Source organism: Penicilliopsis zonata (assembly GCF_001890105.1).
Source record: "Penicilliopsis zonata CBS 506.65 unplaced genomic scaffold ASPZOscaffold_2, whole genome shotgun sequence".
Lineage (NCBI taxonomy): Eukaryota > Fungi > Ascomycota > Eurotiomycetes > Eurotiales > Aspergillaceae > Penicilliopsis > Penicilliopsis zonata.
In genome coordinates, this window is record NW_019208912.1 from 151,948 (window position 1) to 178,401 (window position 26,454).

Below are 26,454 nucleotides of genomic sequence, written 5' to 3' on the forward strand. Positions count from 1 at the left end.
GCAGTGAGGCCCGATCACATAAGCAGCAGTTCTGTCACGTGTCAGAACCAACGTCACTGCAGCGGATCATCACTGCAAGTGGCTGTTTAGAAGTGGGATCACCCTGAATTATTTCTGCCTGCACGAGGATTTGCTATAAAGTATTTACGGCCTCTCTCGGCCTCGTTGAACTTCCCTGTCTGGTTCAATATCACCCCGCGCAGACTCTACTACTCTGAATATACTACTGCTGGGTCATACTTCATGATGGCCGAGGAAGACAAGACGGTTTGTTGTCCTCCCCCGCCGCCTCATACAAAGCACATGCTAATCGCGAACACAGGCGCCCAGCAATATCATCCCGGCTGCGCTGAGTAGCCCTAGACCGGAATCTCCTACGACTGCGCGACCTCTCGATTTTGACGATGAGCCCCAAGAGTCAGGTATTACGACGGTACCTTCAACGACAGCGTCGCAGCCCCCCCCCGCTAAGCCGCCCCGGCCATTGAGCCCACAACAGCAGGCCGAGAACACGCTCAAAGAAGCCTTTCCTACTATAGATGCTGGTGTCGTCAAGGCAGTGCTTGTCGCCAGTGGTTATCAGGTGGAGCGGGCGTTCCATGCTCTCCTCGGTTGGTGATAGTTTGTTTGTATGCGATCAAGTGACATTTTAGTAATCTCCCCTTGCAGGCATGACCGACCCGAGCGCTCAGGAAGAGGTTGCGCCTCCGAAACCCCCGCGTCCATCCCGGATTCCGACATCTACGACCCAGAGACAGTTGGAAGCCGATGAACTATATGCTCGCCAACTTGCTGAACATTACAATTCTACCGGACGGCATATGCCGCCGCAGGATGATCGGTATCCAAGGAGGGGAAGCGAAAACTCTGAAGAAAGAGATTATAGCTTCTTTGATGGTATGTCAGGTGGTGAATATGTCTAATATGCTACGATAATGGCTGACGGCCTGGCAGATGATCTGCCTGTTATTCGCGAGAACATCCGCAAGGGCTTCTTAGAAACCCAGTCCAAAGTGAACACATGGGTGCAGAATCTTAAAAAAAGACTTGACGGAGATGATCTGGACGATATTCGGCGTTCGCAGCAGAGGCAAGATGGCTCGCAGCCCTATAATACCCGGCCTAGACGCAGCGGCGACACGAGTCGTCGAGCCGGGGATCGTAACCACTACGACGCAGACCCGCAACTTTTGGGTGACGATTTCTCTGCACTTGAGCTGAGGGATGATGAAGGTGAGCCAAGCCTTTACATTTAGGGCCCCTGTCAAACTATCAGCTAATTGTCTTGCCAGCTCCTCCGCCGCGCCCAGCCAGACCCCTAGCGAATCCGAACTTGTTCAAGACGTCATCTCCGTCTCCGGACCGACGCAATGTATCTTTCCAGCAGAATTTCCCAGCCGAAATGGATGATCTTTATGAAGCGTCTCAACCCAATGCGCGCGCTCCCTTTGGTGGAAGCAAATCCAGCAAGTGGCAGCCGCTCTCGGCGGCTGACCCGTCGCCCGTGGTGGAGAACGATCCGTTCAGCTTGGGAGACAGTGAAGATGAGAAAGAGACAAAGCAGAAAGACCACGCAGAGGATGGGGAACGTATCAAGCAAGCTACGGCCGAAGCCATGGCTGGCGAGATCGGGGAAGAGTTGAATGGTGATAATAAGGCGAAGTGATTCAAATGGTTAACCTTATCCTTTCCAAGTCTGAAACACCCCTTTTGTTGTCGGAGTTCCTACATATCCCTCTCTTGTACTCTGTTATATCGAATCCAGTCTCATTGTCTAAGACGACGACTTGCTGGAAATGTAGTCTATTTACTGAGTCTGGCTTTTCACCAGACCATAGCACCATAGCACCATAGCAACATATCACCACTCTCATTTCTCGTAAAAACAACTAGACGGGTATCTATAAACAGTATAACGGGGGAAGAGTGGGAGGAAAGAAAGAAACCCACACCCTAAAACACTTAATACGGTGCTCTCTCTATCTATTCAAGACTCCATCTGCTCGTTCGGCAGACCTCGCTGCGAGACAGCGTTCTCTTTGCGCAGATCCTGGATCACAGCCTAGATGACAGTCATAAGCTAGACATTTTATCCATTCAAAAAATAAAAAAGAAAACATAAACACCTACCGCCAGTGCGTCAGGGTTAACACCGTTTTCGATGAGAGAGACACAAAGCGAGAGCTCCGTGCGATCGAGATTCGTATTCTTCACGAGAGAGAAAATTAGGCGTTGTCAAGACTCGAATTTCATAAATACAAACCACGTACTAAGAGATTGGAGATCTCGTGGAGGATGTCGATGACTTCCCGGGCAGCCTGTCGCTTGTCGTCGGGCTGCGGGGGCATCTTGTGAGGAATGCGAAAAGGTGGTGTTGTTAATGCTTCAGAGTTAGATCTATTCCTGGCGTTTCTATTTGTGATATAGTTAGATAGGAAATACATAATAAGATCTATAGACTCTTACCTGAGTACCTAGGTAGGCAGTGTTCTGGTAGGTAGCTAGTAACTCTGGGTGTGTAGCGGAAGACCTTTACGAAGACAAATTAACATCTCACACTCATCTTTGTACAAAGTAACCACTACACTTTGATTTATTTATACCTCTAGTTATCTAATCACTTCATTATACAGCAAGTATTACTCGTAGTCTACTGTCGAACTTGCAGTTTTGACAATCCCTAGCCTTTCTGTGGGCATTTCTACAAATCCCATCGAGAAAATGCCCGTTGGCCTGTTTTATCAGGCGTGAATCTCGAGTCGAGAATCATTCACAGCAACACGTGATTTTTATATTTCCAAATTCCCCACACATGCGACACGTTCAGAACATTCCAAGTTCTTACAGCACCTTCAAGGCATGCTTGATTCCTTCAAACCTTAGCTTGTCTGGTCCCCTTTGGCAAATCTTGATTTGCAGGGATGTCCGGGGATTTAACCATATCAGACATTCATTCCTTGAGCCGGGGGGAAGCCCTTGGAATTCTTGGGCAGATCGCACGCGTTGAGAAGAAGACATTTCCCGGCAATGAGGCCATGGCCTTTGGAGAAGAACTTTGGCGGAAGAAGCCCAATACACGGGTCTTGTATGCTACATCGTCAACTGCAGCAAGTGCTGGAGCACCGCTGGTTGCCTACGCGGTCTATGTTCGGCAGAAAGGGGTCGCCCTTTTGCACAAGGTGTGCGTCGTCGAGGCCTATCGCCGACAGGGTATAGGGAGGGAGTTAATTGCGTATATCGGGCAACGCCTTCGAAAAGAGGGTTGCCAATACATCCAACTGTGGGTGGACCAGGCCAGGGAACCAGCACGGGCCCTCTATGCACGCGCGGGCTTCGAGGAACGTGAGGTGGTCGATGATTATTATGCCCCGGGGCGGACGGGGATCAAGATGGTTCTCGACCTCGACAAGTGACCATTGAGTCCAACGGGTCTTTTGTGTTAGTTATAGGGTGGGATTCCCTTTTGTCCCCTGGCAGCTCCTTAAAAAACCCTTATCTGCCCACGGGGGGGATGGGCGGCGCCCTCTGGTTGTACCCCTTGCAGGGTCATGAATTCCCCGCCGTGAGCCCTATCGCGCGCCAAACCCATTCCATCCAGCCTTTCTCATACTTCAGTGATGTCAAGAATATCTAGGTATGGCTTTAGGGCGAAGGGGTCGTACCTCGCGCGCCGGCCTGTCGCCCTTGGTCGCGACGAACTTCAGGAGAGGAATCCCTCCCAAAGGCGTGAAGATGTTGCGAATTCTTTCCATTTCACCTCTCAGCATCTCTCAATGCAGCTGTTGTTTCTCTCATAGACACCCATCTGAACCGGTTATCTGCCAGTCTGGAGGTTCGGGGATCTGAACAGCGCGCATCGCATCAAAATCAGGAATCAGGATTGCTGCTACGCTTGGCCTTTGCAGAGTATTCCTGTCTGACTAGGCTTTGAATCTTTCTGTCTGAGAATGGCCGTGTTCTTGATCATCCTGGCTTTGCTGTTGGCTGTTGATGCCACCCCAACGGTCAACTACCCCGTCAATGCGCAATTGCCTCCTGTCGCTCGAGTATCGGAACAGTTTGAGTTCGTCTTTTCCGACAGCACCTTTACCAACAAAGGGTCGGGAACGAAGTACTCGATATCCAACGCGCCGTCATGGCTTCATTTGAATGAGAGCAGCAGGTTATTTTATGGGACACCGCAGTCCAAAGACGTCGGGCCTGCAGCCTTCACCTTGGTGGCATCAGATCAGTCCGGGTCTAGTGATATGGACGTCACCTTCGTTGTCATGAAAGAGAAAGGCCCCGGTCTCGGAGAGTCATTGCTTCCATCCCTGGCAAATTCCGGCTCGACCGAGCCGCCATCATCGATCTTGTTATATCCAGGAAATTCTTTCAACTTCGCTTTCGATCGCGATATCTTCACCAACACCGACTCGAACACCATATACTATGCAACATCTTCAGATAACTCTCCTTTGCCATCCTGGATTGGATTCAATGCCGCGACGCTCCGGTTCTCAGGGAACACGCCCTCGTCGCCCTCTTCGGGACCTCAGACCTACACGTTCCATGTCATTGCTTCGGACGCGGCTGGATTTAGTGCCGCTACCGCTAGCTTTGATATTGTCGTTGGCACACACGTCCTGGCCTTCCGGAACAGCACCGAGACTGTCCAACTCACCCGGGGACAGAATTACACCAGTCCCAGCTTTCGCGAGACCCTGACGCTGGACGGCAAATCACCCGCAGGCGACAATCTGACCACTATCAAGGCGGATTCTCCGAGCTGGCTTGCCTTTAACACGGCCTCTATGTCGCTTAGTGGCGTGCCCCCGACCGACGCCCAGGACCAAAACGTGACAATTTCGGTCACGGATGCTTATCAGGACGTCGCGAAATTGATGGTTTTTCTGCGATTCTCCAAGTCATTACTTGAGGGCGTCGAGGACTGCAACGTGACGATTGGCCAGAATTTTACGTGTGCCCTCAGCAATCCTGGCTTGAGTAACGGCAGCGTCCAACTCGATGTGAAAGTGAGCCCCGACGCAGCTTCATGGTTAAAATACAATCCTCAGAACAAGTCACTATCCGGACATGTGCCGGCTGATTTGAACTCTCAGACAGTTTCTGTAAATCTGACTGCCAGCGAAGGCTCTGCCACGGAGACCCGGGAATTTCCTGTGTACGTCCAAAAGTCAAAAGACAGCCAAGGGGACGCTGCTTCTTCGACAGGGTCTGGCAGCAGCGGGATCCAAAAGAAGAAAGCCGGGGTGATTGCCATCTCTGTCATTATCCCATTCGCCGCCCTGAGCAGTCTCATAATCCTGTTCTGCTGCTGGCGTCGCAAGCGCAAAGCTTCCAGGGGCTTGGAAGGCGGAGAGGGCCTTTCAAAGGAAAAGCTCCAAATCTCTCGGCCTCAGCTTCAAGAACTGATGCACTGCCAGCCGTTCGAACAAACAGTCGCAAGGGAAAGACCGAGAACAAGCGGTAGCCCGACCCAGGCTCCTGACCCCCCGCCGCGGCTGGAATTATCACCGCTGTGGACTACGGATTCTCTCGAACCCAAAGCGCAGATGCAAGATTCAGCAAACGTGTCGACCCAGAGCTCTCAGCCAAGAATCAGCTGGGGATTCATACCTATGAGTAGTACCGATGTTCGTGAAGACAAGGAGAATGAAAACCCCGCGTCGCCGTCCAAGGAAAGCAAACGCCTCTCACAAACGAGCCCTCTCGTGCGTCGACGGACCACCAACTACTCCCGCAAACGCGAGCCTCTCAAGAGCATCCAGCCCCGGTCTTTGAAACGCGACTCTGTGGCGTCCTCGAGATCCAAGCGCAACTCCAGACGATCGAGCGGTATCCAGTCCGTCTCCTCCGGGTTACCCGTACGGCTGAGTGGTGCTGGCCACGGCGCAGGCGGGTTCGGACCTCCTGGTCACGGAGTAGTGCGCGTCTCATGGCAGAACACACAGTATTCTCTACGCAGTGACGACAGCAGTCTGGGTAATTTAGCGCCGCTGTTTCCACGACCCCCACCGGCGGCTCGGATGCGCAACAGCATGTCGAGTGTACCAGACGCATCAAAACGGGTGAGCCTGCGGGCCGTCCAGCCGTCGCATTCTATCATCTCTGAATCTGGCTCTCTGGAGGCGTTTGTGCACAGCCGAGCCAAGCATCGCAACTCGACGAACCCGCTCTTCTCGGCCAACATGAGCCGGCGGTCGTCGTCTGGCATGCGAGCGATAGAGAAGGCGCGTAGCGGGCGCAGTCGGACCAACACGCTGGCCTCGATCTCGACGGAGACGGACGAGAACAGCAGCAGTAGTGGGGGCGGCGGTCATTACCGGAGTGAGCGGCCGTACTCGGCGTCTCTATACACACAAGACCACCGACAGTCGACCTACATGCGCCCCATTTCGCAGTTCTCGCACATGCTGCCACGGATCCCGGCCTCCAAGGAACAGAGCCAGTCGAGCCTGGCGCAGGGATACAGCGAGATGGTGGCACCGCTGCCCCAGTTCTGGAGCGAAGCCAGTCTCGGATCAGGACGATTCGAGTCAGGCGACTCGATAGCCGACTCGGAGAGCTACCACCATTTGATCGATGAGAGCCGCGACCCGCACGGGCAGCGCTGCTGGTACCCTGTTTCCGCTAACATCAACAACAATGGCAACGATGCCGACGCGGGCCCCGAGGCAGACAAGGAGAACCAGCAGCCCAGTCAGGACACACCGACGATTGTCGAACACAGGCTGCCCACCTCACCCGCGATGCTGGAGGAGAGTCGCGTACGACGCATGAGTTTGATCCGCGCGGTCGGCAAGGAGAGCAGTCCTGTGCCGTCGCCGGAGCACACACGACGCTGGCGGCTGGCGCAGAACGAGCAGGTCCGGCGGGTGAGCATCGAGGAGCACGGGGGGTTGCGGCGCGACCTCAACTCTAGTATCCGGGGGGATCTGGCGTTTGAGTGATTTGATTTTCATCTCATATAACCCATAACTCTTACAGTTCCATTATTTGTTAATATTCTGGCCGGTCTATTCTTTTCTAGGGTTATCACTAGCAGATAGGCATTTTTATTGTTATCACACTACCTTTTCTTCACTGGATCATTCAATAATAGGATGTAGTTATTTCTGTTCACTAGCTATCTCAGGGTTTACCTAAAGTGACCAACTACCAGTAGTAAGTACGCTATTCAGGCACCAACTGTATCATGCAGCCTTAGCAACTCGCATCCACAAAGACATAAGTCCAAGGTACCTAGTACCTCTTTCTTGTCCAGAGTACCTAGGTAATCCAATACCAGATAAAATTCTGCTAAGTCATAGGTACCTCCTAGCTATGTAGTCAGCCCACTTCCGGCGTACTGACTCGTAACCACGACTCGCGTCGGAGCTCCGGTCCATTGGAAGGACAGAAATAATGCACAGATCTTTTTGAACATACTTCTATTCAATGATGCTTGATAACTGGTAGTCGTTAAAAAAGTCTACCTAGTACCTAGGTACGATATTCCATGTACTGTAGAGTCACCTGCTCTGGCCCACGCTAAACGTTTTCGTCATCATCCATGAGCCTGCCAACACGCGACTCGCAAACTTTTTCGTCTGCAGTACAGAGAGAGCTTGAACTTGTTTTCTACTATCATTCACTAGAATCCCTGGTACTGCCCACAAATAATAAATACCAAGGGAGAGAAAATAAACGACAGATGAGAGAAGACTGATTCCTTGCGCATTCATTGTCTTCCCCACATTGATAGATTTCTGCGCCTTGAATAAGACGAAATACTGCTGCTTCTCGCCGCTTCGCTCTGCCCTTGCCCTCGCCCAGATCGGTCCTCTTCCCGCCCAACCCTCTCTGCAAAGCACTGCCTCTTCCCCCCCCTCCCCCCAATTCTCTCCCTTTGGATCCTGCAAAACCTTTTCCTTTCCCTTTCTATTGCATGCTGTGATTTCCTCTTGAATTCTATCCTCTCCTACCAGCAGAAATCATGGGCCAGACCTTATCAGAGCCCGTGGTCGAGAAGGTGAGCAGAAGAACGCCTGCAAGCGAGCAAGAGACTGGTCCCTCCCTCCCTTTGCCCGCACCCCTCTCCCAGTCCTTAATACTCCCTTCCCCCCCCCCTCCCCCCAAACAACCACCTTTGTGGAGAAAAGCACAGTCTGTTTATTTTGCACATTGCTGGTTCCCTACTGTCCATTCTGTCTTTTGTGTTTGGTGTCAGCCCGCAGAAAGACTGGCAGCTGAAGTTCTTTCGCGGGCGCTCTGGATGTGGGGAACCAGGATGGGAAAAACCCCTCCTCGGCGGTACTCTGCGGATGGGACTGTCGTCACAACGGCCTCGCCTCTTCAATCTTAACATCTCTAGAAATTCTTTCCGTTCTTTTGCATTCATCTGGGAAGCATATGGGGTTCTAATTGTTCTTGGGCTAACTGGATGCTTCCGATAGTCATCTTTCGAGGGGCAAGATGAGTGTGTTCTGTACGGTCTCTCCGCCATGCAGGGCTGGAGAATTAGCATGGAAGACGCCCACACGGCCGTCCTTGACCTCCAAGCGAAATACCTGAGCAGTTCCGGAACCGCCACCCCGGCTGACAAGCGTCTTTCCTTCTTCGGTGTTTATGACGGGCATGGAGGAGACAAAGTGGCACTGTTCGCCGGTGAGCACGTCCATCGCATTGTAGCGAAGCAGGAGGCCTTTGCGAAAGGCGATATCGAGCAGGCTCTGAAGGATGGCTTCTTGGCTACCGACCGGGCTATCTTGGAAGGTTCGTGATTGGGCAAATCCCCTCCCCCCCCTTTTTTTTTCCCTTCCCTCCGAGCAATCGCAAACCCCATCGGCTGTGGCTGACTGTCAACTAGACCCCAAGTATGAAGAAGAAGTGTCGGGCTGCACAGCCGCTGTTAGTGTCATCTCAAGAAACAAGATCTGGGTGGTATGTTGATTTCACCTTCCGGAATTCATGCGTATACGTTCCTCATCCTCGAATAGGCAAATGCTGGTGACTCGCGGTCGGTGCTGGGAATCAAGGGTCGTGCAAAGCCCATGTCTTTCGACCACAAGCCTCAGAATGAAGGTTCGTGAACGGAACCAATCTCCACCCCCCCGGGCGTCCAAAGTGAAGATTCCCATCTAATTTCATGAATTACAGGCGAAAAGGCAAGAATCAGTGCGGCTGGTGGATTTGTTGATTTTGGTCGTGTCAATGGCAACCTAGCTCTGTCCCGCGCGATTGGTGATTTCGAATTTAAGAAGAGTGCCGGGCTCTCTCCTGAGCAGCAAATCGTAACCGCATATCCGGATGTCACTGTGCATGAGATCACTGAGGACGATGAATTTTTGGTTATTGCCTGTGACGGTATGTCCCTCCCCCCACCACCTCCCATAAGCCAGTGTGAATATGTGACTAATTTATACAGGTATCTGGGATTGCCAGTCCTCCCAGGCGGTCGTCGAGTTTGTTCGGAGAGGGATCGCCGCCAAGCAGGACCTCCACCGAATCTGTGAGAACATGATGGACAACTGCCTTGCTCCTAACAGCGAGACAGGCGGTGTGGGCTGTGACAACATGACGATGGTAATCATCGGCCTTTTGCATGGCAAGACCAAGGAGGAGTGGTACAACCAGATCGCTGAGCGAGTTGCGAACGGCGACGGCCCTTGCGCTCCGCCCGAATACGGCAAGTCTCGCGATGGAACCCATCCTATGACCCCCACGAATTCTCACTAACTACTCGTCGGGGGGTACAGCTGAGTTCCGCGGCCCTGGAATCCGCAATGAATTTGGCGAAGGAGCGGACGATTACGATCTGGATGAAGAGCGCAGCCGTGGTTTTGGCGTCCGCTCTGGCAGAATCATCCTCCTGGGAGACGGTACCGAGGTCTTGACCGAACAGAACGACGACCAACTCTTTGAACACAACATCGAGGAAGAGAAGAACGAGGCCACCCCGAACGAAACCTCGGATGCCGCGCGAACTGAACGCGAAGGCACGCCGGGACCTCAATCAAACCATGCCATTCCTTCCTCAACCACTACCGAATCCCCATCTTCCTCCTCGACTACCACGACGACCTCTACAGCAGCAGAAGGCTCTACTGTGGCTACTGAGAAATCCACTTCTTCATAGTCATAGATGGGTCATTGTGATGCTTCATTTTGTTTCACCTCCATATCACAACATTCATCAATCTATTTGCTCTCCCTACATTTCTTTAGTCGAAAAGGCTGCGCGTGTCTGTGTGTGTGATTCTATGATAACTTTTCTTCTATTGTTTTCCTCTTTCCCCCCTTCTGTTTCTTTTTTTTTTTTTGCTTCTTAAATGTTTCAGCGTTATCTTCCTCTTGTCTTCATTTTTTTTTTACATCTTCACTAAACCCCTCTTTCCCCTTCTTTCTTGTGGATGTGGTGGGACTAGTGTGAGCTCATAAAATACCCCTCTTATATTGTCATCTATTCCTAATACTTAGGGAGGATGTACAGAGAGCCAAGGAGATATCCCTTCCCCTTTCAAGCTATTGCTAGCTACTTTTATGACAGTCGATGACCGATGCCCTCTCAACACTCGTCACGCGCACATGCCCACTTGTTTGCACACGATACCGCCAATGGATCTCTGTCTCTCCTACTCCCATCATGAGCCCAGTCTCTCATAATCCCGTCTTTTCCTGTTATGTACGACTGACTGATCCACCCAACCCAGTCAATCTTTGCCTTGTTACAACCGCTGCTTGAGGCGTTACCGCTCTACCAACGTCTGAAAAGGGGACCTGTCACGTCCAGGAGCTCCGGGTACACTTCCTTGACTGTAGTGGTGTTTTCGGTCCAATTTAGACTCGATGGATATCGGCCATGTCACTCCCGTCTCGCTGCTTTCTCGACCGGACAGTCCAGTGCTAGCACGAGTCCGAGCTGACAATGATGTATGAAAGCGGTTGGAATTCCGGTAGACGAGACCTACGAGAGGATAGCCATCCGAACGAAATTTGAATGACTTCTTCCAATTTCCTCTTTTTCCTTGATGTAGATTTTCCCTCCTATGCCTGCCGAGTACGCTGTCGTGCGTGTAACCACGGCGCGTCCAACGAAAGGAAATGCACTCATCAGAATGACACGTAACTACTGTCTGACCAAAACTAAATCTTTTTGACTCCAACTTTTCCATCTATTGATTGCTACAGTCTAGACCTCGTCCATGTCGGCGGCAGGCTTGCTCGTCAGATTTTGTGTTCGTCTGCTCCACTCACTGCACAGCGGACGTCTCGGGCCCGACAGAGCGTAGCGTAGCGCAACCCCTAAACTTGACCTTGATTGACCAGAACCCCAGAAGCGTCATCTCCAGCGACCGGGATTATTTCCTGCGGTCTCTCATCTTCAATTTATTTCCTTTCATCCGTTTCCTTCTTTCATTTCTTCTATATTACATTTACTTCTTGTACTCCTTTCTATTAATCCTATCCTCTCTTGTCCTTTTTTTCCCCTTCTTCCCGCCACGTTCCTCTCGCAATGTCGTCTCCCGGCTCAGTGTCCGGCAAACGCAAGCGAAGCGCCTCGCAGCTTCTGCCAGCCCACGGCATCCCCAATTCCTCGACAGTCGACCTGCTGCAGCCTTCATCTCGCGACGCATCCGGCGAGGATGCAGACGGAGACGAGTCGATGGGGCCGACGCCGAAAACCCGGCGAGGCATCGCGGAGACGGTCAATAACAACAACGCGAGTGTTCCGCCATCGAAACGAGTCCGCACGCATAACCCCACGTCTGGTGCTATCACTTCTGCCGCTACTGCTACCTCGAATGGAGATGAAGATCCCGGCGAGCCGTCCGAGACTACCGAGGCCAGCAGTGACATCGAGTTGCAGGCGGCCAAGAGCAGACCTGACCTACACATCAAGCCGCCGGCGAACCTGCTGGCCGTGCTGCATGGCGAGACGATAAAGCCGCCCGAGCGGGCTGGACTGCAAGATCCCGTGGGCTACCACACTAATCCGCCTCCGACAGGGCGGGCGGTGCGTGTCTATGCGGATGGCGTTTTTGATTTGTTTCATCTGGGGTATGCTCTCTCTTTTCGGCTATAAAAACTTACGTATCAATTGACTTCTGCTAATTGCACTGTACAGTCATATGCGTCAATTAGAACAGGCCAAGAAAGCATTCCCCGAGGTGTACCTGATTGTGGGCGTGACGGGCGATGAAGAGACACACAAGCGAAAGGGCTTGACGGTGCTGAGTGGTGCCGAGCGTGCCGAGACGCTCCGCCACTGCAAATGGGTCGATGAAGTGATCCCCAGCTGTCCGTGGATAGTAACCCCGGAGTTCCTTGAGGAGCACCGCATCGACTATGTCGCGCACGACGACCTGCCCTACCAGGCTGACGAGGGAGACGATATCTACGAACCGATCAAGGCCCAGGGGAAGTTCCTCGTCACCCAGCGGACAGAGGGAGTCAGCACAACTGGTATCATTACACGGTGAGCCTTTTTTTTTTCAATTTCCGTTCTAATCAACGATTTCTTTTTCATATGTATCTAATTTGTTTCAGAATTGTTCGTGATTACGACCGATACATTGCCCGGCAGTTCAAGCGCGGTGCCTCGCGACAAGAGCTGAACGTCTCGTGGCTGAAAAAGAACGAGCTGGAGATCAAGCGGCACGTGGCTGAGCTGCGCGACAACATCCGCACCAACTGGACAGCTACGGGTCAGGAACTGAGCCGCGAGCTGCGCCAGCTCTGGCAGAACAGCCGACCGGGCAGCCCTGCGCCCTCTGCTCGCAACAGCTTCGACTTTGGCAGCACGCGCGGCGGAGGCCTCGTCAGCCCCACGGCGGGCAAGACGCATCTCTCGCGCGTCGAAGCCATGGGCCGCTCCGATAGTCCGATGGGCACGGGGCGCAACGAGGACTTTGCCACGGGATACAGTCTTGGTTTGATCGGGGGGGTTAGAGCGTGGGTACGTTATTTCTTTCTTTATATTCTTCAAGATCCTTATTGACAATTCCAGATGATGCGCAGCCGCCGCTCGCTACTCGAACAGCCGAGTTTACCGCACTCCCTTTCCGGTAGTGACGAGGAACAGGACGAGACCGAACAGAGCAACGGCCTGGAACCTGTGTCACCGGAGCTGCGTGGCCGGACGGGGGTGCCTACGTAAGGCACACTGGCGGCCTGTCTCTTTCTTACCTCTTGTCTAAATCCTGTTTCTTTTCTAATATGCAATCTCACCTCTAATACGGGTAATCATGCCGATAGAAATCGATAAAATGGTGATTGGGCAGCATGTGCTGAATGGAGTTTTGGTGTATTTATCAACCCTTTGGAAAAGAAGAGTTCCAGATGAAGTAATGGTTTATTGTAGATATCTATCTATATCTGTATCTATATCTAATCTCTTATGGATTGCGCCTGCGCGATGATATAGGGGGCTATGCCGCCGTGATAGCCAGCCTGGGTTTTCCGGTACCCCGTGCCGATCCTACACTGTGTTGGGTCAGTGACAGCCTGTCTGAACAGAGGACATGCTGCAGATCATCTCGTAAGGTAGCCGCGTCGCGACACAGGTCCGCCTCGAGGATCCTCTTAGCGAAGGCGTCGCATTTTGCCGTGATCCCCAGCTCGAAGGAATCCAGGCCGCGGATATCCAGCAGGGGGGCGACCCAAGGCTGGTCGATGGAGAGACGCAATCGTTTTTTGTTTTCAAGCAGTAAACCTGTTACTGCTTGGTTCTGGTTCTGGTTCGGATCGGGGATGCTTCTGAAACTACCCAAATCGAGACTCACCCGTAACTCTTCCAACCCCTGTAGAGCGGCAACACGGCTCCAAAACTTCACCCACAGCCTGTCGTTGTGCGTGTGGGCGTATATGGAGGACGGATGTTCTTCGCCCGTCATGGGTTGCCAGATGGTCATGTACTGGACTGTCAGGCTGTGGATGCAGCGGAGCTGCGCGGGACTCACGCTCGCCAAGAAGGCGATCAGCGTGTGCAGGTCGTCGACGTCGAAGGTGACGCGAGAGTAGAGCAGGGTGGCGGCTTCGGCATACACGGCGCGACAGGTGCGAAGCAGCGCGGGGCTCGAGTTGCTGAGTGAGGAGGGGAGACATGGATGAGTATGCGGGTACAACGCGGTGTCTCCTTTATCAAAACGGTTGGTAGTAGAAGCAGTAGAATTGGTGTTGCTATTATTATCGTTCCATCTCGCTCTGGTTACTGGACAGCACCGCCGGTGGCTCTGCATCGAAGACTGGACGTGCTGGCAACGTACGTGCCGTATCTTCCCCTTCAGCTGGACGAGGTGCACCGTCTCATTGCCAAAGACGTATTGGTAGATCAGTAGACGGATCTCGGCCGGCAGCTTCTGCAGCAGACTGCACTCAGACTGGGATGAGAAGGGCTGATCGAAGAGATTCACGGGTGACGCGGGAGCATCATCATCATCGTCATTGACCGAGGGAGAGCAGATCTTGCGTTCCTGGATCAGATCGCGCACGGTTTCTTGCCACCGACGGCCGGTCGGGTAGTAGTGGAAGATGGAATAGGGGTCGCGCAGCAACCAGGCGTCGAAATGGCGCATTTTGTAGAGTCTTAGTACCGAGTAGATATAGAAGTATAAGTAGTGGTAGTAGTAGCAGTAGCAGTAGTAGTAGAGTATCAAGTCAATAGATTTCCCACCAGACCAGCCGGTATATCTAGTAGACTTACCTTAGAATCAGGAGTCTCAATCTATCCTTATGTACTTGGGTGGTAGGTTCTAAGGTTAGGTACTACCTGGTACTCTGCTGAGGTCGTGGATGTAATTGGTGGCTCCGGCGGGAGCTTCCGCTGTATCGGAATCGGAATTTCTCGGCGGACGCTGCAACTAATGACGTCATGGCAGTAATTTGCACGAAAGTCCATAATTACCTACCTAGGTATGTATGTAGTGTACCTACTGTAGTAGGTATTAACTGCCTTGTTTTAGATTTTAGGAAATACCATCTTAATGGAATTGATGAAGTTATTGTACTGTATCCATTGTACAGCTGTAACAATTATATGATCCGCTCTGTCGCAATTTACTGATAGCAGATCACTGGGCCACTGTCTCATCTTCTACCCCAGTCTCTCTCCGGTCTCCAGTCCTCTCCAGTCTCTCTTTATTTCTCCGTCTCCACTACGGAGTACCTCATATGTGCTGGCAGCTGGGGGTTGAGTTGGAGGGACCGGGAATTGGAAAGTAGAACTAGGATGATTGGTGAAGCGTTGTCAGTGCAAGGCAATCCTTACCGTACAGAGTCACAACGGGAACCTCACAGCTGTACTATATATGTGGTAGCTGCTTGATATCCCAGTCATCACATATATACTAGGCATTCTGCAGTCCATCATATTACTCCCTTTTATTACTAGTGTGCTGTAATATGATATATCCTAGTACTAATGCCTCAGATCTACATCCTCCACCCCCGTCTCCTGCCCGGTGACGTCGCCTTTGCAGTTCTCCGCCGACATCTGCTGGATCTCGATACCCTCCTCTTCACATGATACTGGAGACTGTGTTTGGACATAGCGTTCCTCATGTGCGACCGCGACGTACACAGCACTGCCTAGAATCAGTCCGGACCCGGCCCAGCTCAAGGCCGTGAGCGTCATGTTCCAGATCACCTTGTCGTAGAACAGGGCGACCAACATCTGCGTGTAGACCATGAATGTGGCACGCGAGCCGGCCGATGACCGTCGAGACCCTCCTCCTCCTCCTCCTCCCCCAGCACCCCCTGAAGGAAGTCCTTCACCCGGCGATGGCGGTGCGTAAGCCAAGCCCGCCGTCAGCAGGAACTGCATCACAAATCCGCAGATACCCAGTCCCAGCAACAGAGCCCATTCCGTCACATTCCCAGGCAGTCGAAATGGAATCGACGGGATAGCAGCTAGTGCAATCGTCGACACTGCCGTCGTGCACACGGAAAAGTACGTCACAGAAACGAGCGGATGGGCACGTTGCGCGATGATTCGGATAGCAGCCAGCGCGCTCGCAGACCCTAGCACCCCGACCATGCTAACCAGTACAGCCAGAAGGTGGTGGTATGTGTTTGTGGAATAAGGGGTACCAATACCGTCATCGTCTGGTTCTTGCCTCGAGAACGGCCGCGCAATCAGAACCACTCCCAACAGGGAGACGAGCCCGGCGAGCAGTTGCTTGCGCGTGAAGATCTCCTGGGGCAGCAGCACCGAGCACGCATAGCAGACTAGGATCGGGCTCAGGAAGGTGAGCACAGTCGCCTCCGACAGGGGCATGTACCGCACCGAGTAGTAGAAGCTAAACACGCCGAAGAAGCCGCCTCCAGCCCGGATAAGTAGGAGAAGTATTGTCTCGCGGGTCCCGAGCGGGTTTGGGATTTTCTGATGCCACATATAGACCACGCTGACCACGACAGTAATAGACATTCGAACGAAGAGAACCTTGAGAAATTTGACTAATCAGCCGGCACACCTTCCTCATACCTTGTTTTTTCCCCCATACCTGAAATGGATGCATAGGCTTCCCATGCGGCCCATCAACTTCCAGCAATTGCGTCATCACGTTCATGGATGCTCCGAAGAACTGCGAGATGGCTACCAGCACCATCCCCTTTCCCTGTAGCCAGAGCGACCAGACCCATGACCGCCATGTATTATGAGAGGAATAAGGAGAAGAACCGTCAGAGCCGCCAGTTAGGTGTCCCGGCGAGACTGACCGGAGGAGTGGCTCGTGTGAACTGCTCGCCTCCTCGTCTACTATCCCCGCTGGATACTGGTCTGGAGGGGACGATACCGGGGGGTGAAGAACGGTCTCGTCTTCTTTGACTGCATTTGCAGAAGGTACATCTAACTGGTCTATAGTCATGAAGTGACAGCGGATACACAGCCTGTAGGTACGAAGTATATAGAGAATAATCAGATAGTATATAATATTTGGTATTATAATCAAATAAATCTATTGCCACATTTCCTACAGCAACGACTCTCTGACTCATAAAATAACCGAACACCGCCCGCTTCACGTCTTACTCTCTCTCGTATTTTTATACCCTCTGATTCGCAGTGAGCTGGCAGATATGGCTGGTTCGGACAAGGGTCTGGCCGTGAGGGGTTGGGTTCTGTACGAAGAGCTCTCTCTCTCTCTCTCTCTCTCCCTTTTTCTGTTGCAAAGTACGGATAATGCAAGACCTTTCCTATAACAAGATTATACAGGGAGTAATGTATACATACATCTAGTAGGTTTCTATACAAATGTAAAGGTATCTCCGCCTCTCTCCCGCAACATATTCCCCACTCGCTTTGTCCCAACCACTCTCTCGAGCTTCAAGGCATCCCACTTGGAAAAGAGCACGCGTACGCCCGCCTCGGCCGCCTCGCTGACCCGCGCGGGATCAAGGCCTAGAAACCCGACGATTTCTCGGTAGAAAACCGGATTCTCCGGCAGGCCGTACATCACGATCTGCTGGACGCCCCGGATCGCGAACCGGCGGAAATGGTGCACACGCTCGGTGTATAGGAGCACTGAGTGCCGGCCGTTCATGAAATGGGTGCGTGCGCGGGCGATGTCTTTGACGTCCGTGTATTCGGAGATCGCGCCAAAGGAGACGTTGGTCGTCTGCGTCGACGTGGCGAAATGGTTGCGCACGCGCACAAAGTCCAGGTATGATGGGATGACAATAAGAATGCCGCCGGCGCTGCTGTTTTTCCCACGTCCAGTCACGTTGCGCGCAATCGAGGAGAGGACGGTGGTGGTGAAATGCTTGAACCGGGCGTCTGGGTCTTTCGCAGGGGAGACACTGTCGAAGCGGGCGAACGTCTGGCGGACTGGCACCGGTAGAGGGATCTCGGAGATGGCACCGGTATACGTCGGCGTTATTTTAAGCTTGCCAGAGACGTTCTGCATGTGAGAAGAGTACAATGAGTTGATCTCTGGCGTAATGAATGAGGACAGCACGATCGTCTGGCGCACGTGGCGAGCGTTGTTGTCCAGATACCAGGACCGCACTCGACTGAAGTCACATCCGTGCGCTTCCTTCGGCTGTAGGTTGAGGTGTTGGAAAATGTAGTCAACATGGTCCCAGTTCTGCATGAGCAATGCGTCGGCATGGTCGACCACTACAACCTCTACCGAGGACAAGAAATCATGATCCCGTTTTTTAGCACTAGTGATATTAGTGATCCACTTCGTGTCTGGATACAAAAGGAATACTCACTCTGACTGATCCATGATGGTGCGCAAACCAAGAGGGCTGGCCAGGATCACGTCCGAATTGTAAAACTGCGCAAAATACTTCATTGTCTTTCGCGTGAACTTGAGGCCTAATCGGAACATATCGTCGTCGTTTCCACCAAAGAGATCCTTGAAGTCATCCGTCTTGTTGTCCCAGGTGTTGTCATCCTCAGCAGAGAAAGCATCAAGGAACCGCTTCCTGTTCTCCTGCTGCTCTGGATCGTAAAATTTGGAGATTGACTCCACGACCCGGACGCAGGCTTGTTTGGTAGGTAGCAGAAACAGCACCTTTGGCCGAGTGAAACCTTGGTCCCGGAGCTCGAGATCGCTGTCTTGCTCTTTGGCAAGGCGGGCATTGTTCTTGAGAACCCTGTCGCGGGTCTTGAGAACGTGGTTGACAACGTGGAGGGCGATCATATCTCGAAGGGGACCCGAATTTGACGGGCTCCTAGATCCATACAGGATATCCTGGTAATCAAAAATATATGGGGCCAAATGTTGGGAGTGTCCCTCGAAGGTTGGAATGAATTTTGTGGCCGGAGAAACGAGTTTACTTTTGAGCTGCGACTATGGTGAGCAACAGCTGTTCATGACATACTGCAAAACAAGGGCTGTCATACCTTAAGACCGCTCGTGTTCTTGACGGCCGAGAGTAACGGTGTATCTTTCTGGCCCGCTTCAGGTGTAGTATGCACCAGTCTCAACCCGTCCGAGAGCTCCTTCTTGACGACTCGCCACTTTTTCTGCAAAGAAGCTCCGATCGACTGAGATAATTCGCTCTCACTCGGGCTTGTGAAGTGGCTTTCGAAAGGATCGCTAGCTAGAGTCGGGTATCAGTGAGTTTGTCCACGGTGATGAGTAGAAACCACACGTACAATCATCGTCTTCATCCATGGCATCAGCACCTTCAGCATCTGAGTTCTCATCATCAGAGGCGGCCTGGTCTTGCAGCTCATCATCCTCCGACAACGCCTCGTCCGCCTCGCTTTCACTGCCATGCTCATTTTCTTCTTTCGAGTCCAACGTCACTGCAACTTTCGTCTCCGGCTTGTGCTCCATCTTTCTTCTCTTGCGGGCTGGTCCCTTGTTCTCGGTACTCGGTTGAAGTAGCTGTAGCAGCTCATTGTATGGCCGTTCGTTTTGGCCTTCCTCGTCACTGTCGGACGAGTCTGCCTCGACAAGTTCCTCTTCAGCTTCGGACCCAGCTTCAATCTGGTCATCGAACCCTTCGAATTCCGACGCAGAGCCGTCATCAGACCTACCACTTCTAGTTAATCAAGCAAAATAATAAATCAATATAAAGATAGAAACGCTTACTCTACTTCCTCCACTCGCGATGTCGTAAAGCCGTTTCGGCGGCCAGTATGTCCTCGGAAGCCCCTTCCACGGCCCCTTGAAAATCTCCCTCCACGACCACGAGGGGGAGCCATATTTTATCTCAGTTTGTGAGCAAGGCCTGCCTGGCAATCTGCTCTCTCAATACTCCTGCAGTCCAAAGCTCTTTTTTTTTGAAGTGTTTGCAACGAGGAGGTTTTGCTTATCTTATCTTAGCGCGAAATTTCCCACTGCGCGCACAACACAATTTGGGCCTCTCAGAAGAACGCAAAGCGGGCGGAACAAAGGAGCCACACTCCACCACGAACGCAGAGCCTGTCCCGCCAGAAAACGTCCAGAGACAGGCACCTCTCCTGCTTGCCCCCAGACCCCTCTTAACCCACACTATGGCTGAAACGGATTCCTTTCTTCACCTCGCTCGCCCTCTGGGTCAGGTCGCAGTGGGCGCTGCTCCCAGTACCGCGCCGCTGAACGTGGTCATCCAGCCTCAGGTACGGTTGCCAGTGCTCAACGATGGGATATCTACTGCGATGGACTGTCACTGATTGTATCCTATTAGGCTCTGTTCTCCATTCTCGATCACTCTCTCCGCCGGAATGCCGACCAGGAGCGTGTCATCGGAACCTTGCTAGGAACCCGCTCTGAAGATGGAACCGAGGTGGAAATCCGCAGCACCTTTGCGGTGGGACACACGGAGACGACGGACCAGGTCGAAGTCGACATGGAATACCAGAAGCAGATGCTTGCGCTGCACCTGAAGGCCAACCCCAAGGAAGTCCTTGTCGGTTGGTACGCCACATCGTCCGAGCTCAACACCTTCTCGGCTTTGATCCAGAACTTTTATAGTGGCCAGGGTGACGGCACCTGGCCCCATCCTGCCGTCCATCTGACTGTGTCGACCGATGCTGGCAAGGATATTGAAACCCGTGCCTATATTTCGGCGCCGGTGGGTGTGACCGCTGAGAGAGCCGCCGACAGTGCGGCTTTTATCCCCGTGCCCCACGAGGTCCGATACGGCGAGGCGGAGAAGAGCGGTCTGGAGGCCATTGCCAACGCCAAGGAGGTTGAGAACCGTTCCACCACCATCTTCACTGATATCGAGGCTCTGGAACGCGCGATTGAGGAGGTGATTGGCATGATCGATCGGGTCTCGAGATACGTCGAGTCCGTTATCGACGAGGAGGCCCCCGCGTCGACCGCTATGGGCCAATTCCTTCTCAACACTCTGGCTCTTGCGCCTAAGGTTGAGCCTGCCGATATCGAGCGGGATTTGTACGTGAACACCCTAATCCCCCCCTATAATATGCATGCATATGCACTGTGAACTGACTTCTCCCACAGCAACAACCACATTCAGGATGTCCTGGTCGTTTCCTATCTGGCAAACACCATCCGTACACAGATGGAGCTGTCAACCCGTCTTGCAACGGCCCAGCTCACTCTAGGAGGAGGCGAGTCCGGTGCCGGCGGTCAGGGCGAGGGTGCGCAACGGGGTGGCCAAAGGGGTGGAAAGGGTGGCCGTGGAGGTCAGCAACGCACCCAGGAGCGTGCTGCTCCTGAAGAAGCCCGTGCTTAGACAAAGGGGAAAACAATCAACCAAAAAATGAGCTTGTATGGTTCTTTCTTTCTCGCTTCCTTTTCCCCACCAATAGGGGATCTTTACTACCATATCCTGTCATGACCTCCCCTTCACCTTCCCTCCTATTCTTTGGCATTTGCACTTTTTGCTTGGGATGGCAGAAAGAACGGCGTATCGGAGTCATCTGGCCTTCTTCAGACCGAAGAACAAGAGAACGCAACCCCCGAGAAAGAAAAAAGAGAAGAGGTTCCTTTTCATGCGATTTTTTTACATTTTTGCGGGCTTCGAGGGAGTCCCTCATGAGGGGGAGAGAAAAGCACAGCATCTATCTCATGTAGACCGACGTTTACGAAAGTAGCCGCGCTTGGAGCGGCGTATCTACCGTCATGATAAATGGACATACTGTTTTCTTCGCTTAGAAATAAGAGCCCAGAAAGCAATTCTAGTAATTGAATTTTACTCGTGCGATTTTGGCAATTATTTGCTGAATTGACCGTCCACTATCCATGCTTTTTCTGGACTTGACCCGATAAGTATTTGAAGATAGTACCTAGGTAGTTAGTGTATATGACCATGTCCGACCAACGCCGTTGCCATCTGAAACGCCTTCCCGACCGAGACAGGGCACCTGATTGTATTCGAAGAAAAGACGAAGAAAGAAAGGGCAAAAGAAAAGAGATTTTTTCAAACAACAACCTTCCGCTTCTTGGGGGCGTTATCCTCAGTAGCGTCCGAATCGCGACGAGCCCCGCGCTTACTCTTCCCTTTCGTCTTCTTTGCCCCCGGGGCGCCGTCGACGCTCTCCCCGGGGTCTCCAAGGCCCTTTTTACCTGCATCTTTCAGATTGGCGACTTGGTCATCATTCTGGTCGAAGGCCTTGCGCGCCTCTTTGAGCTCGCGTTCCATCCGTAGTAGCTCCTGCACACGACCAAGCTTGTTCGGATCCCGGCGCAGCGCAAATCGGAAGTCGTCAACCTTAATCTTCTGCCGGCGGGCGTAACTTGCATACTGTGCTGCCTCGTGGCACATCTCGAGGATGAAATCCGTGACGATCTCGTCAAGCACGCGGACGGTCTCAGGAAGCGGTTCGGCAGGGTAAGATGGGTGCGGCTGAGGATCACCGTAAGCCAGGAGAAGTAAGCGCACTAAAAGGATTAAGAAATCAGCTCTTATGCTCATCACAGACCAAAGTAAAAATGCATACACTCGTTAGAAAAGTTCATCTGCCCCTTGTGCCGAGCGGCACGAGCTCTGGGTTCCGCCATGGTGGCCCGTTTGCTACCGGAGCTAGCCCTCTTGTTACCGATTTCAAGGGCTGGTTGTTCGATAGGAGGATCAAAGAGGTTGTTGCGATAGCCTCCAACGCTGTCGCGCGAAGTGTATGCCGGCACGTATCCAGGAATATGAGTCGGAAACGATGGCTGGATGACCGGTTTCAGGGACGATGCAGAAGCAACAGCTCTCGCAGACCCTTGAACATGGCCTGCCGGTAGCTGGAGCGGAGCAGCAGGAGCACCGGTAATAGGAAGAGGAGTTGCAGGCGGAGCCGATAAGAGAGTAGGATGGAATGCATTCTGGTCCCGAGTATTCTGACGGTGCTGGTCCGTGCAGGCGGGCGGAAAGTTAGGCGGGCGTGGAGGGAACACTAAGCTTTAAGTTAGCTATTACATATCACCACCTCGCTGTTGAGCACAGTACTTCTCTTGGTTTAGTGGAAGATAATTTCTTCTAATATTGAAGAAAGTCGACTTACTGTTTCTGTCTCTGAGGTGTTGGCCCTGAAGTTGAGGTGGAGGAGAGAGTAAGGCCAAGATGGTAGGTGAATCAAGTGAATCAAGTGAAAGACAGGAGCTCTCAAAGAGTGCTCTCCTTGATCAATCGTATGTGAATAACTTTGGCTAATATTGAATAGTCTGCCCTCTTTAACTTCCAGTCTCTTCTCCTCGTCTTGCTCCTCATCATCTGCACAAGTACCTATGCACACTCAATGATGCCTGGAATTATGGATCGAAATCAGAATGGGTACGTTGCCCTTGGGCATACAATAATGCTCGTTGCATTAGGGAAATCAGTGTGGTGTAGATTGTCAGGATACCTGCTAACATGTCATGTCCGGGCAGGTTCTTTGGGATATTTTGGAAGTGTGCGCGGATCGGCGAACGCCTGAGCCCGTATGTCAGTATATGTTGCGTTTTGATGGCTGTGAGTTTACCTTACAAGTGTGGCAGGGAAGCTGCGATTATTTCTCTTATGAATCCTGACTAACATAATGGCTAGATCTCGATTTTCTTCGGTGGTTAGATCCTGTACACAATACACTGGGCCAAGCCTCACACAATACACTGGGCCAAGCCTCGAGCTTGGTAGTCTACTAAATGAATGGCGATTCACAGTTAGAAATTTAAGTCATGATTCTTCTATGTCTGTTGTACATATGCAATTATTATACATGAGAAAATCTAAAATAGCACTGCTTTATGCACCGCAAAACACCTGCGCCTGTTTCCTAGGAGTATATATGCCATCGCAAAGCACATGGTTCGAGGTAATTTTCGAAGCTGAAAGGGGTATTATAGATCAAGACTGAAGTTGCATCTTCAGATTCTGGAGGCCGCGATCCAGTAGATGCTCGTGTTCCTTTTCCGGTTCCCCGGCGAACTCGCTTGGCTTCGCGAAGGGGGCTAGACGGGCATCCAATGCTTCGGAATTGGCATCCAGCTCATCGACGGCAACCCATAGACGCTCCGGGTCACGGAGGTAGCGAAGGCTCCGCACGGTGTACGCGTCAGCAGAGTATCCGTCTTCTTCCATGGACTTGATCGCCTGGGCGACTTCGGGGATCATCTGGGCATTAGCATAGCCGCTGATGACGTGGTTCCAGGTGACCTCATTGAACTGGATATTGTACTTTGCCATCATCTCCTTCACTTTCTCCGCAGCAAACAGTTGCTTGTTGAAGATGAAGGCGCTAAGCAGGATGGACCAGGTACGCACGCTCGGTTTGGCATGGATGAACCTATTCCCGTTTTCCCCCTCGATGACTCCATCTTGGGCAATGTGCGAAAGCATGTCCTCAACAATTCGTACGCAGCGGCGCAAGTTGCGAGGCGAGTCGCGAAACGCCACGATAAACTCGTTGTAAATATGATCCGTTTCTGCCAGAGGCGCAATCATCTCATTGCCTTCTGTCAACAGGGCCCGAAACCTCGAGTAGACTCGATTGATGTTTGAAGTCCCTTTCTGGCAGCGGAAATAAGTTGCTAGCATGATGTACATAGCAATCCTGGATGGTGGGCTGTTCATGCCCCTGATTGGAGGGGTATAATTAGGCGGAACAATAAGAAGCTCCTTTAACGGCGTGATGTCATGCAGCTCATTGTACATATTGAGCATTGAGGAGAAAATTTCAGAAGCATCGGCATCGGTGTCCATATGTTTAGCGGTGAAGACATAGTGAGCATGGAATAGCTTGCTAGAGAGGAATGGATTTTCTCTTAGCTGATCCTGCGATTGGATTTCTTGCAGTAATAAATCCACGCGATGACGCTCGCCACGGGCAACGGCATCACAGAGAAGGGTCATATAAGTGTAAGAATCGAACTCGTGATTATGGCTCTTCATGAAGTCGAGAACGTCGAAGCCTAGCTCCGGGTCTCCGGTTTTGAAGGCATTTGATAAGACAACGTTCATCATGTCTCGGTCAGGACGAATCCCGAGTTCAAGAAGCCTTGGAAGGATATGAAAGTTGCGTACTCCATCCTGTGTCTGCACCGTATCCAGAGTAAGCAGCTTACAGCAGGTACGCATCACCACTTGGGAGTCCAGTGCAAACTCCTCTTGGTCAATCGTACTTAAGAGCTGCAAAGTTTCCAGAGCCTTGTCAACGTCCTTCATTTCCATAAAGCGACGCATGAATACCAAGACGGTTTCGCCTGTAAGACTGGTCTGGCGCTCGTTCACCGTCCGGAGGGCAAGGACCAGGCCTTTGTGACTGGCTCGCTGCAGGAAAAGCCAAATACCTTTCTGTGTGACACGTAATATCGGCCAGTCCCTGGGATCGAGACAGAGCTCGATGACCGAGTCGTATGTATATTCGCCCTCTTTCCATTCGGTGAGTGCATCCCGGTGGAACTGTTCGAGGTATATGAAGGAGTCTACAACCATGTTGAAATTAGGTATATCACTGCTCTGGCAAGTGACCAACAGAAATTTCAACATAAGGTCGGGAGACTGTTGTAGCAGGTGCAATGCCAGCCGTTGCCAATGAGATGCTTTGGCAGGCCTATTCATTTCTTCCCAGGCCTCCTTAAAACTGTCTAGGCCGTCCTCCTGTATTTTTCGGAAAAGATCCCAGTCACTTTCGTTGAGTGCAGGTATTAATGCAGGATTGCTAATTTCGCGGTCATCGGACTTGGCTGAGAACAATTCAAGGCATGCCGACTTCCACTGTCGAAAGCCTAACGGGCGGCGGTAGAGCGATTTTAACCTGATGCTGGCATCCAAATGTATCGACCGTGCCGTCATAGGCTTCCCTAACTCTTGGGCTTGTCGATTAAGCTGTTCAATTAACGCTTGAAGACGTAGACGATCATCTTTCCACTTTCGCGTTGATGGTACGGATATCGTTTTCACATGGTCGGCTTTCATCGTCGCGTTCGCAGGCACGCTCGTATCATCTTCTGCCTCCATCGAAAGCGTCTCTTGTCCATTTTGATATTCAAGAGGGAATTTATAAGGAGTTTCTAGTCCTAATGTATCGGGTATTGTGATATCTCGGTAGTGACTGGAGTAGGCAGGCGAGGGACGGGCGGCGGTGCTCCTCAGATGGAGGATACTCTGGGCGACGCTTTGCTGGGAGGCTTCCGGTGATGGCAGATCATTGTCGACAACCCTAAGCTTATCCAAACTATTGCCGCTTGAACCTGGAGCACCGCTCAACAGACGGCGCAACGTTAACGTCGTGCCTCTTTGCCGATGCCATAGTCTCGGACTCGTCCAGGCGGACGGAGACAGTCCAACGTTCAAGCGGGAACGAAGGATGGCGTTAGGACAAAATGACATTCAGAACTATTTAGCCTGAGACATTTGAAAATTGAAGGAAAACCATGTGAAGAGGATTCACTTTTGTTGAGTGCAGATTTAACATGAAGAAAAGCGAGCAACATCGATCTGATACCCTTCTGGTGGACCCAAGTCATGATTTTCTTCCACCCGGAGGTGTGGCTGGTGCGCGGGATCTATCGAAACGCCGTGGCGCAGGGCGGGACCAGCTTTGAGATCAACGAACATTTGCTCGGTTTTGCTAGAATCGGTTCACAGAGCTACAGA

The 26,454-nt window shown here is 52.0% G+C and overlaps 14 protein-coding genes across 14 annotated transcripts; 7 read left to right on the forward strand and 7 right to left on the reverse strand.

The window, feature by feature from the left end:
- The first annotated feature begins 7 nt into the window (after positions 1-7).
- Positions 8-1,707, forward strand: ASPZODRAFT_163664 (hypothetical protein). The gene is made up of 5 exons (XM_022726641.1): positions 8-267; positions 323-611; positions 670-897; positions 955-1,233; positions 1,293-1,707. Exons 1-5 carry the CDS (start codon positions 244-246, stop codon positions 1,664-1,666), a joined length of 1,194 nt encoding a protein of 397 aa, XP_022584072.1. The 5' UTR covers positions 8-243; the 3' UTR covers positions 1,667-1,707.
- Positions 1,708-1,846: 139 nt separating this feature from the next.
- Positions 1,847-2,670, reverse strand: ASPZODRAFT_128050 (hypothetical protein). Its single transcript, XM_022721909.1, has 4 exons — positions 2,467-2,670; positions 2,271-2,412; positions 2,131-2,208; positions 1,847-2,062 (listed from the first exon to the last, which is right to left on the reverse strand). Exons 2-4 carry the CDS (start codon positions 2,346-2,348, stop codon positions 1,988-1,990), a joined length of 231 nt encoding a protein of 76 aa, XP_022584073.1. The 5' UTR covers positions 2,349-2,412; positions 2,467-2,670; the 3' UTR covers positions 1,847-1,987.
- Positions 2,520-3,711, forward strand: ASPZODRAFT_975132 (hypothetical protein). Its single transcript, XM_022730552.1, has 2 exons — positions 2,520-3,473; positions 3,536-3,711. Exon 1 carries the CDS (start codon positions 2,922-2,924, stop codon positions 3,411-3,413), a length of 492 nt encoding a protein of 163 aa, XP_022584074.1. The 5' UTR covers positions 2,520-2,921; the 3' UTR covers positions 3,414-3,473; positions 3,536-3,711.
- A 242-nt stretch (positions 3,712-3,953) lies between these two features.
- On the forward strand, positions 3,954-6,539 carry ASPZODRAFT_32466 (hypothetical protein; the record flags this gene model as incomplete). The annotated part of the gene is made up of 1 exon (XM_022728238.1): positions 3,954-6,539. A coding segment is annotated over one exon (2,586 nt), but the record flags the coding sequence as incomplete, so codon positions are not given.
- A 794-nt stretch (positions 6,540-7,333) lies between these two features.
- Positions 7,334-7,943, reverse strand: ASPZODRAFT_128053 (hypothetical protein). The gene has a single exon (XM_022721910.1). The coding sequence runs from the start codon at positions 7,725-7,727 to the stop codon at positions 7,515-7,517; it is 213 nt and encodes a 70-aa protein (XP_022584076.1). The 5' UTR covers positions 7,728-7,943; the 3' UTR covers positions 7,334-7,514.
- A 35-nt stretch (positions 7,944-7,978) lies between these two features.
- Positions 7,979-10,120, forward strand: ASPZODRAFT_149088 (hypothetical protein; the record flags this gene model as incomplete). Its single annotated transcript, XM_022725456.1, has 7 exons — positions 7,979-8,014; positions 8,439-8,757; positions 8,852-8,925; positions 8,982-9,066; positions 9,142-9,348; positions 9,410-9,670; positions 9,741-10,120. 7 exons carry the CDS (start codon positions 7,979-7,981, stop codon positions 10,118-10,120), a joined length of 1,362 nt encoding a protein of 453 aa, XP_022584077.1.
- A 1,176-nt stretch (positions 10,121-11,296) lies between these two features.
- ASPZODRAFT_128055 (hypothetical protein) lies at positions 11,297-13,184 on the forward strand. Its single transcript, XM_022721911.1, has 4 exons — positions 11,297-12,042; positions 12,110-12,460; positions 12,532-12,940; positions 12,992-13,184. The coding sequence occupies exons 1-4, from the start codon at positions 11,498-11,500 to the stop codon at positions 13,139-13,141; spliced, it is 1,455 nt and encodes a 484-aa protein (XP_022584078.1). The 5' UTR covers positions 11,297-11,497; the 3' UTR covers positions 13,142-13,184.
- Positions 13,185-13,412: 228 nt separating this feature from the next.
- ASPZODRAFT_138956 (hypothetical protein) lies at positions 13,413-14,558 on the reverse strand (the record flags this gene model as incomplete). Its single annotated transcript, XM_022724509.1, has 1 exon — positions 13,413-14,558. One exon carries the CDS (start codon positions 14,556-14,558, stop codon positions 13,413-13,415), a length of 1,146 nt encoding a protein of 381 aa, XP_022584079.1.
- Positions 14,559-15,195: 637 nt separating this feature from the next.
- Positions 15,196-16,606, reverse strand: ASPZODRAFT_128059 (hypothetical protein). Its single transcript, XM_022721912.1, has 2 exons — positions 16,485-16,606; positions 15,196-16,423 (listed from the first exon to the last, which is right to left on the reverse strand). The coding sequence occupies exons 1-2, from the start codon at positions 16,548-16,550 to the stop codon at positions 15,401-15,403; spliced, it is 1,089 nt and encodes a 362-aa protein (XP_022584080.1). The 5' UTR covers positions 16,551-16,606; the 3' UTR covers positions 15,196-15,400.
- Positions 16,607-17,225: 619 nt separating this feature from the next.
- Positions 17,226-19,642, reverse strand: ASPZODRAFT_149092 (hypothetical protein; the record flags this gene model as incomplete). The annotated part of the gene is made up of 5 exons (XM_022725457.1): positions 17,226-18,144; positions 18,196-18,773; positions 18,833-19,032; positions 19,088-19,470; positions 19,530-19,642. The coding sequence occupies 5 exons, from the start codon at positions 19,640-19,642 to the stop codon at positions 17,226-17,228; spliced, it is 2,193 nt and encodes a 730-aa protein (XP_022584081.1).
- A 155-nt stretch (positions 19,643-19,797) lies between these two features.
- On the forward strand, positions 19,798-21,424 carry ASPZODRAFT_975393 (hypothetical protein). Its single transcript, XM_022730553.1, has 4 exons — positions 19,798-20,038; positions 20,107-20,819; positions 20,889-21,002; positions 21,061-21,424. The coding sequence occupies exons 1-4, from the start codon at positions 19,934-19,936 to the stop codon at positions 21,152-21,154; spliced, it is 1,026 nt and encodes a 341-aa protein (XP_022584082.1). The 5' UTR covers positions 19,798-19,933; the 3' UTR covers positions 21,155-21,424.
- A 386-nt stretch (positions 21,425-21,810) lies between these two features.
- Positions 21,811-22,413, reverse strand: ASPZODRAFT_88819 (hypothetical protein; the record flags this gene model as incomplete). Its single annotated transcript, XM_022730332.1, has 2 exons — positions 22,331-22,413; positions 21,811-22,271 (listed from the first exon to the last, which is right to left on the reverse strand). The coding sequence occupies exons 1-2, from the start codon at positions 22,389-22,391 to the stop codon at positions 21,811-21,813; spliced, it is 522 nt and encodes a 173-aa protein (XP_022584083.1). The 5' UTR covers positions 22,392-22,413.
- Positions 22,414-23,038: 625 nt separating this feature from the next.
- Positions 23,039-23,391, forward strand: ASPZODRAFT_57940 (hypothetical protein; the record flags this gene model as incomplete). The annotated part of the gene is made up of 2 exons (XM_022728725.1): positions 23,039-23,148; positions 23,247-23,391. Coding segments are annotated over 2 exons (255 nt in total), but the record flags the coding sequence as incomplete, so codon positions are not given.
- Positions 23,387-26,286, reverse strand: ASPZODRAFT_128064 (hypothetical protein). The gene has a single exon (XM_022721913.1). The coding sequence runs from the start codon at positions 26,185-26,187 to the stop codon at positions 23,704-23,706; it is 2,484 nt and encodes an 827-aa protein (XP_022584085.1). The 5' UTR covers positions 26,188-26,286; the 3' UTR covers positions 23,387-23,703.
- Positions 26,287-26,454: the final 168 nt, after the last annotated feature.